At 44.8% G+C, this 9,807-nt stretch overlaps 1 protein-coding gene across 1 annotated transcript; it reads right to left on the minus strand.

The window, feature by feature from the left end:
- Positions 1–8,900: 8,900 nt before the first annotated feature.
- Positions 8,901–9,632, minus strand: LOC115833844 (WAS/WASL-interacting protein family member 3-like; the record flags this gene model as incomplete). Its single annotated transcript, XM_030808666.1, has 1 exon — positions 8,901–9,632. A coding segment is annotated over one exon (675 nt), but the record flags the coding sequence as incomplete, so codon positions are not given.
- Between the last annotated feature and the right edge of the window lie 175 nt (positions 9,633–9,807).

Raw genomic sequence — 9,807 nt, forward strand, 5'->3', positions numbered from 1 at the left:
CCCTAATTTTTGGAAAACAGCAGATTGGAAACAGATGGGCTCCAACGTTTTCCGTGCGTGAGGTCATTGTCCCAGGTAGCCTTGTCAGGACCACATTTCTTGTCAGCAAAACAGAAGTCAAACGATATTTCTACCTTCCAAGAGAGTAGAACATAATGTCAGATTTTCTCATGGATTCCCAGAAGTTCAAGAAAGTTTCATGGCCTTATTTAACTGCTTAAGCATTTCAACTAAAAAAATTATTTGTCTTTCAAATACACAGGAATCTGTTTGGAAAAATTTTAACCAGAAAAAGTCGGAATTCTAAAGTAAAAAATGCATCAGGACATCAAAATTTTTTACAGCTTTTAATTTAGATGTCCAACGGGGAAAAAACATTCTCGGAAGTTTGCTTTTATACCATTAAAGACTTATTTTTTATTACCAGCAATACAGGGCGACTCATTCAGGTTGAATCTTGAAGGTAAACTTTAACTTAAGTTTTGGCTAATTTTTAAGCATTTATCAGTCACCTACCATGATATCATCTCAGAAACCAAAATCTCAATTTAATTTAGACCTTCAAAATATTAAAACAAAAGGTTAAATGCTTCAAAATAATATTCATGTAGAGGCTTACATATGTGGAGCAGGAATCTCCATGTATTACAAAGTTTATGAGAATATAACAAATGTTGATACACACATTAATTCTGAAATAAAAACTTACAACAAATAAACCTGTAACAAATCAAGAAAATTTTGTAGGTTACACATTTTATGTCTAAAAATATAGGTATTAAACACTCAAGGATGGATAAAAGAAGAAATCACAAGAGAAAATAGAAAATATCTAGAGGCAAATTAAAAATATGAAATACCAAAGAGATACATCAAAAACCATAGCATAAGGGAAAGATTTATAGCTATAAATGATTATAAAAAATAAGATAGCGAATCAACAACTTTACTCGTAAGTAGCTAAAAACAGAGGGAAAAAGAGGGACAACTAAAAGAGGGACAACTAAAAGCTAGCAGAATCTAACAAATGGCAAAGATAGCAGTGGAAAGAGGGACAACTAAAAGAGGGACAACTAAAAGCTAGCAGAATCTAATAAATGATGAAGATAGCAGTGGAAAGAGGGACTACTAAAAGAAGGACAACTAAAAGCTAGCAGAATCTAATAAATGATGAAGATAGCAGTGGAAAGAGGGACTACTAAAAGTAGCAGAATCTAAAAAGATGAAGATAGCAGTGAAAAGGATACTAAAAAGAGACTACTAAAACTAGAAATCTAAAAATGAGAAGATAGCAGTTGAAAGAGGGACTACTCAAAGAGGGACTACTAAAAGCTAGTAGAATCTAATAAATGATGAAGATAGCAGTGGAAATAAGTGAAATCGAGAACAGAAAAACAACATCAAAAATCAACAAAGCCGAGTTTGTTCTCTGAAAAAGGTCAAAACTGACAAAACTTTATCTAGATCAAGTAAGAAAAAAAGGGAATACTGAAATTACTAAACTCAAAAATAAAATGGGTACATTACTAACAAATTTTTGGAGCAAATAAAGGATGTAGGAGAGGACCATAAGGAGCTATACACTAAAAAATTGAATAACTTAAATAAAATGAACAAATTCCTAGAAACAAAAAACCTACTAAGACTGAATCAGAAAAGTTGAATAAACCTATTCAGCAAGGAGATTCAGCAGGAAGATGGCATCAGTAATCAGAAACCCAGCAACAAAGAAAAGCCTGGACCAGATGGCTTCACTGTTGAATTCTACCCAACGTTTAAAGCAGAATAAACACCAGTTTTTCTCAAACTTTTTCAAAACGTTGAAGAGGAGGTAACATTTTCTAACTTATTCTATGAGGCCAGTATTACCCTGACACCAAGCCAGACAAAGGTACCATAAGAAAACTACAAACAAACATCCCTCACAAATGCTGATGCAAAAATCCTCAACAAAATACCAGCAATTCCAATTTTGCAGTACATTAAAAGGATTATACACTATGAATGAGCATAATTGACTCCTGAAATAAAAGTATGTTCCAACACATGAAAATCAGCGTAATATCACATTAACATAAAGAAGGAAAAAACCCTCATGTGATCATCTTAATCAAAAAATAAAAAGCATTTGTCAAAATTTAACCCACATTCATGACAAAATGTTCTTAATAAGCTATAAAAAGGAATAAATCACCTTAACATAAGGTTATATTAAAAAAAACACACAGCTAACATTATAATGAGACCAAAAGCTTTTACCCTAAGAGCAAAATCAAGGATTCCTGCTTTTACTACTTCTATTTAATACAGTACTGAAGGTTCTAGTTAGTTAAAACAATAAGGCAAGTAAAATAATAAAAGATATTCCAATTTTTTAAAAAGTAAAATTTTCTGTTCACAGATGACATAATCTTATGTATTAAAAATATTTTAGTTTCTGTGAGATAAACTATCAGATGCAATAAATAACATTCAGCAAAACTACAGGATACAAAATCAACACACAAAAATTGGTTGTATTTCTACAATAACAAACTATCTGAAGAAGAAATCAAGAGAACAGTATCATTTGATAGCACAAAAGAATAAAATACTTAGAAACCGACTTCACCAAGGAAATGAAAAACCTGTACAGCAAAACTATAAACATTGCAGAAAAGTATTAAAGATGACACAAATAAATGAAAAGACATCATGTGTGTATGGACTGGAAGACAAAACCTTGTCAAGATGCCATTGTTATCTATAGTCACCTATAGATTCAATAAAATCACTACAAAAATTCCAATATTTGCAAAAATAGAAAAACCTATTCTAAAATTCCAATGAAATCTCAAAAAACCCCAAGTAGCCAAACCAATCTTAAAAACTAACAAAGTTAGAGGACTAACAACTCCTGGTTTCAAACTTACTGCAATGCTTCAGTACCCAAAACAAGGCTGTGCCAGCATAGACACAGACATAAAGACCAATGCAACAGAAATAAAGAACCAAAGAACACGGTCATGATTTTTAACAAGGGAGTCAACACTATTCAATGGGGAAAGGACAGTATATTTTAAATGGTGTTAAAAATGAATATTTACATGGAACACAATAAAGTTGGACCCTTACTTTACACCATATAAAAAACTTAATTTAAAATGAACAGAACATCTAATTGTAAGCGCTAAAACTATAAAACCCTTAGATGAAAACATAGGAAAAATGTTTCATAACATAGAATCTGGCAATAACTTCTTGGATATGACAGTGAAAGCACAGACAACAACAACAAAAAATACATAAAAAGATTCATCAAAGTGCCAAGCTTGTATGTATCTGAAGTTATAATCAATAGATTGAAAATACAATTCATGGAGGGAAAAAAATATTCACCATTATATATTTGATAAGTAATTAATATCCAGGCCACATAAAGACCTCAGCAACAACAAAACAATCCAATTTAAACATGAGCAAAGGTTTTAAAATACATATTTCTTTAAAGAATATATACATATGACCAGTAAGCACAGTATAAGGTGCTGAGCATCACTAATCATGAGAAAAATGTAAATCCAAACCACAATGCAATACCAACTGACAAATCTAAGTATAGCTGCCATCAAAAAAACTGCCACCAGCAAACCAAAGCAACAAAGCCCCAGAGAACAGCAAATGCTGGACGTGGAGAAGTCAGGACTCCTGCACACTGCTGGTGGGAAAGTAAGATGGCACAGCCACTGTGGAAAACAGTAATCACTGTATGATCCAGTAATTCCACATCTGGGTATATACCCCAAAAAACTGAAAGTGGGAATTTGCACACCCCTGTTTATAGCAGCATTCACAAGAGCCAAAGGGTAGAAAAGGCCCAAATGTCCATCTTCTGATGAATGGATAAGCAAGTATGATCAATACACAAAATGGTATATTATTCAGCCTTAAAATGAAATTCTAATACATGCTACAACATAAACCTTGAAAAGATTAAAACAAAAAAATGCAAATACTCCATGCTTTCCACTTTGATAGTGTACCTAGAGCAGTTAAATTCATAGACACAGAAAGTAGGATGTGGTTTCCAGGGGATGGGGGGAAGGGAAAGGGGAGCTATTGTTCCGTGGATACAGAGTTTCACTTTGGGATGATAAGACAGGTTTGGAAGGGATAGTGGTGATAGTTGCACAACAATGTATTTATCCTTAACGTACTTAAATTTTCTGTTACGCATATTTTGCCACAGTAAAAAAATTAGCAAGTATTTAAAAATCTACATGTTTCTTTGAACTGTTTCTTTACATCCCTTGTCCATTTTTCAATTTGGCTGTTGGTCTTTTAATAATTTAGGATAGCTATATAGCTACATATATATAAATATATATATTTATAAATATATATAAATTTATAAATATATAAATATATATATTTATAAATATATATAAATTTATAAATATATAAATATATATAAATTTATAAATATATAAATATATACATATATAAATATATATAAATATATAAACATATATATGTATATATTACCCAAATTAGCTTTTTGTCTGTCATGTATGTTGCAGATCTATTTCCCCAGTCTGTTGACCTTGAGGCATTTTTCTCGCCTATAAAGTGTTAATTTTTATGGAGTCAAATGCATCAGTCTTCTATTCAAAGACTTATTTATGGATTTGGTGTTTCAGTTTAGGATGGTAAAGAAGTTGTAGATATGGATAAAGGAGATGGTTGTACAACACATTATACTGGACGCCACTCAACTGTACATTTAAACATGGTTAAAATGGTAAGTTTTATGTTGTATATATTTTACCACCAAAAAAGGTCCAGGCTTAGATGTTTATATGTTAGGGGTTTGGAGTACCTCTAACATTTATTCCCTTCCAGGGCTCTAATTTATAAAACACCCACACAAGAAAAGTAGATACTGACCGTCACAAATCTCCTTACAAGTCCCACAGCAGGGGCTGTCTGGGAAAGCAGAGGTGGAAAAAGTCACATAAACTTCAGGTCAGTGTGAGACCTGCCATCTGCCACCCTGGAATCAGATGGAGGAAGGCATGCTGCAGGCTGAGCTGGAGGGATGAGCTGGGCTGGCAGAACAGTCCTCCCACGACCCTAGACCTGAAGTGCTCCCACATGCTCTCAGGCATGTATCAAACCAAGAAATCAGCTAGGAGGGTAACACAGCTACCCGTATACAGGGAGCTATGAAATATCTGAGCTGCGCAAGTGAGGCACAAGGAGACAGAAGCAGTCTGACCTTTACACAGTGACCTGGCTCAAATTATTTCAGGCTCTCATTAACCAGGCGAGCTCCGCTTTCTCTCTGAGGTAGGTAAACTTGAGGGGGTAAAGTGGGAGTTGGGGAAAATGGAAAAGAAAGCCTGGCAGTATTTCTTCTGTTATAAATAAAAAGTAAAACATAGATGCCGTTTCTCAGTGCCCAAATGTTAGGTGAAAAAATGTTTTTCATCTCAGTCATGTGATGTGGACTTTAGCAGAGCAGGACACACATGGTCATTTATCCTTTCCCTCTGCATGTTGTGTGCTTTTTCAGTTTATAATGCACCTGGATCCACTTGCCTCATCACACTAGCTGCAAACAAGTCCACTGAATGTCACAACAGCTGGCCAGCATGTCTGTGAAGGGCAGAAACTGGGGCAGCCAAACAGCTGGCAGAGGCCAGCTAGTAAGTACCCAATCCCACTCCATAGAGGACTCCACACTTAAAAGATAAGCAAGTGTCAGGCTGCCTCACTAGTTATCCCCCCAGATAAAAAAATTAAAGTAACCCCTCCAGGGAACATGTGTATGTTACACACAAAAGTACATGCACAGCTACATGCAAAGGGGAAAGGCTGGGAAGGAACCAAATCCACCTCTGAACACCAGTTACTTGTGGGGAAGGGGCAGGTGAAGCCACTGTCAGCATTACTCACCTTTTCAACTGATGAGCGTGCATCAATTTTGGAAACTTCTCATAAAAAGGCCATTTTCACTCCTTGGGTGATCACCCAGGTCCTGCAAAACTGAGCCACCAACAACTACCTGCACCACTTCCCATGAGGCCAAATAATGGCTTCCCTCAAAGCTCAGACCTCCCACCCACCTCCCAGTCCTCTCCCATGCAGCGGGCTACTGGCCTCCTGGGGTACAGGGGTCCAGGCCAAACCCAACCCACAGATGGTTGGTGAAACCAGCATGTATCCAAGGGCCTTTCCCCCACCTGGGCCGTGTGACCACTGCACAGATAGGCCTGTGCTTGCTCCCCTAGGACACAGACTCCCTTTTCTTCCGTTGGAATGAGGGATGGGGAGATTTGATGGTGTCCTGTACAGGCTGGATGTTAATCTGCTGTGGTGCTCTTGGAGAAGCTTGCCTGAGTTCAGCGCTTTCTCAGCACATGGTGTTTGCTGCCCCTTCAAGCTGCAGGAGTCCCAGAAGGTAAGTGCTACTGCAACCCCCATTTACTGGTGAACAGAGATCAGGTGATCTGCAGCCGGCCAAGCAGCTGCTAAGTGGCCAACAGGCTGGATCTGCATCTCACTTGCAGAGGCCCTGCCTGGATGCTGGGGCTGCCCTGAGACTCCCTCCTCCTCCTCTTCCCTCCACAGCTCTCCCTGCTTCTATCCACAGCTGTGCTCCAGGTGGGGAACACCTATGGATGCACCAGGGTGCAACTACTCAGAGTCCAGTTTCCAGAAGGGCCCCTGCTCTATGCTGTTTCCATATCCAAGCCCAAGCTTGTCTAGAGCTTCAGCAAATCCAAGCCTCCCTGAATTCCCTGCAAGACCAAACTGAGCCCTACAACCCCCACCACTCTGGTTAGCTGCCAGTCCCAGCTCCTGTTCCCTCCTGGGCCACTGTCTGTACAGTTCTGAAGTCCTACAAGAATGTTGAGATCCTAAGCTGACTCTCACTCAAAGAGGTAAACAACCAGGGGCCTCCAGGTTAGAGAACATACCCTGACACGTTCTGCTGCCTGTAGGCTTGATGTCCTTCCCCTACAACATGCCATGCTTGCCAGGCTGGAAGAGGGGCTCCAGAAACTTGGGAAACCTGGGCCTGTTGCTGGCATATGGAAAAGAGGCCTGGAAAAGCACCACTCCTGTCCATGAAGCCCCCACATGGAACCAGGTAATTGGGAAACACATGGGCACACAAGCCTGACCCCCACTCAGACCCAGGTGGGAACTGCAGCAGTGACTTGTCCCCTCTGCCACTCTGGCTATACCACTACAGGAGGGAGGAACATCTAGCTCCACACGTGAGTGGAGACACTAGGTGTGAGCAGGTTCAAGTGGTTGCTGTAGCTGAACCTTCCCAATCAGGTCCATGCAAGGTCATCTCAGATGGGTGTGCACCTGGGTTGGGCAAGGACACCCCTCAGACAGTGAGCGCCACTGAGGAGGGCTGTCACAGAGGCCCCTTTTCCTGCTCCTAGAACAGGTTGGGGGAGTATGGGGGACCTCTCCCACCTCCCAGCAGCTTCCAGGAGCCACTTTTTTCGAGATGAGACACTCTCCTGCCTGCCTGTTCCCATTTGGCTGCAATAGACCATTGTCAACATTTAGAGAACAAAAAGGGGCCTCACATATTTTCCCTGACATGTTGGAGGCAGGTGGGCATGCCCAGGGGACCTGGGGTAGATCCTGTACATCTGCCCACCCCCAGGCTATGCTGGCTTCATCTTATCTGTGGGGTGGGCGGGGGGAATTACCAAGAGACCATCACACAGGCCATGGACAAGTTCTACAAGAGCCAGAGAGAAGAGCACTGTCCGTGCATGCTGCCCGGCACCCAGCTCACACACACATCTCTCATTTGCTTCCCCAAAGCAGGCTTTTGCCGTCCAGGCTCCCCAAGAAGCCTGGGGAGGAGACTCTGCCAGGCTGAAGGGCCTGTCCCCAAAGGTGCCACCCTCACCAGGCTCATCCTGACAATCTTGGATTATTTTTGCCCTGAAGTTTTGGAGTGGCAGACAGGGAGACAGCAGACAGTACACATTAGCCACCTTTCCAGAGAGCACCAGCTCTCCAGACTGGGGCAGGTCAGACCTACACTCAGGCGTTTTTCTCACTGGTTGCCAGTTGGGGGAAACAGCATTTGTGAGCACCGGCCTGTCTCCCCAGGTCCTGTTCAAAAACACCATCTGTGCCTTTGCAGAGACTGCCCTGAGCACACAGGCCCAGCCCCCAGGACCTAATCCCCTTCTACATACGGTTCAGTGCATGCTACCAGACACTGGGCTTGCTTCCTAACTAGTCCCTGCCAGATATAACATGCCCACCTCATTAATAGAATGAGGCCATACAAACAAGCCCAGGCCGTCATGCTGATGGAGTGGCTGGGGTCCCACTTGCCCACCCTTTATTACTGGTTCACAGTGAGCTGTCTGAACACATTCCTACCCCGAGATCCCAAATCAGGCTTCAGTCGTCCTGAGTGTGGCTCCTCTGTGGTCGGCGGTCGGGGCTGTCGGCCCGGCGCTCCGCTGCGGGGCTCGGCCTGGGGATGTGTGGTCGGTAAACCACGTGGGTGAAAACCCGACGGCAACCCGCGTCCCCGTCTTTCCACTTTGAGGAAACCGCGCATTCCTTGGGCGACGGAACCGGGGCGAACGAGTGCCCCGCCGGACCGCCGCCCAGCCCTCAGCCCGCGCCCGGGCGCTTACCGGTTTCCCGGAGCGCGGGGGTCCTGTTGCTCCGGGAGGCCGGAGACCGCTTTTTCTCCCTGCCTTCCTCCCTCTGTCCCTTGCTCCCTCCCGCCCTCCCTCTGTCCCTGGGTCCCTCTGTCATTCCCTCCGTTCCTCACTGCCTCCCTCTCTCTGTGGGTCAGTCCCTCCCTCCTTCCCTCCCTCCCTCCCTGCCTTCCCAGGTCCCTCCGCCCATCCTTCCGTCCCTCTAGGTCTCCGGTTCCTCTCTCCATCTGTGCCCGCCTTCCCTCCCGCCTGGAAGGGTCAGCATCCCGGGTGTGCCCGGGGTCTGGGGTCTGCGTTTAGCCGCCAGGCGCTCCATGGTGGCAGCTCCTGGGAGGCCGCAGAGGCGCGGGTGGGCGAGCGACGCTGGAGCGGAGGCGCAGAGGGGGCGAGCCCCGGGAGGGAGAGAAGGCCTGGACGCTGTCCGGGCCCGGTGTTTCTCGGGACCGGGGTCTCCACCCGGCCCGGGGAAGGACGCATATTGCCGGGGGGGGGGGGGGGGTCGATGGTGGTCGGGCGGGGGTGGGGTGGCGGAAAGGCAAGAGAGCTCTGCCCGGGCTGCTCCCAGAGGAGGCCAGGTGGCTGCCCGCAAACCCGCGCGTGCGCGGTAGACGGCCCACCTGCTGGTACCTGAGCCGGCTCCGGGATCCCCGGGACGCCCAGGAAAGAATGGCAGTTCTCCGCTGTGCGGAGTCTCTCACCGGGCCCAGACCTAGAAGGCAGGAATGCCAGGCGGGTCAGCCCGGAGGGAAGACACGCCCCTCCGTGCCCAGCCAGGGGTTCCCCGCGAAAGAGAGGCCACCGCCCTGCCCCGACCCCGTCCCCAGCCCGCGTCCTAAAGCTCCTCCAGCAGAGCCCGGTATTCTTCCTCGCTGAGGGGTGGTTCCAGACAGGCGGGCTCTTCCGAGTCCTGCAGCTCCCCCGGGGCCTCGGTTTCTAGGAAAGGGTGCGCCTGCTGCAGAAACTCTGGGCACGCCAGGAGCTCATCCAGCAGCAGGCCGGTGGGGAGTGCAGACCAGCGCCCGGGCTCCTGGGGCGGTGGGGAGGGCGCCCGGACGGCTTGCATCTGCTCCTGCCGCGCGGAGCCCTGCGGGGGGCGCGGGCTGGGGAG

The sequence above is a fragment of the Nomascus leucogenys genome, unplaced genomic scaffold (genome assembly GCF_006542625.1).
Source record: "Nomascus leucogenys isolate Asia unplaced genomic scaffold, Asia_NLE_v1 002180F_13223_qpd_obj, whole genome shotgun sequence".
NCBI lineage: Eukaryota > Metazoa > Chordata > Mammalia > Primates > Hylobatidae > Nomascus > Nomascus leucogenys.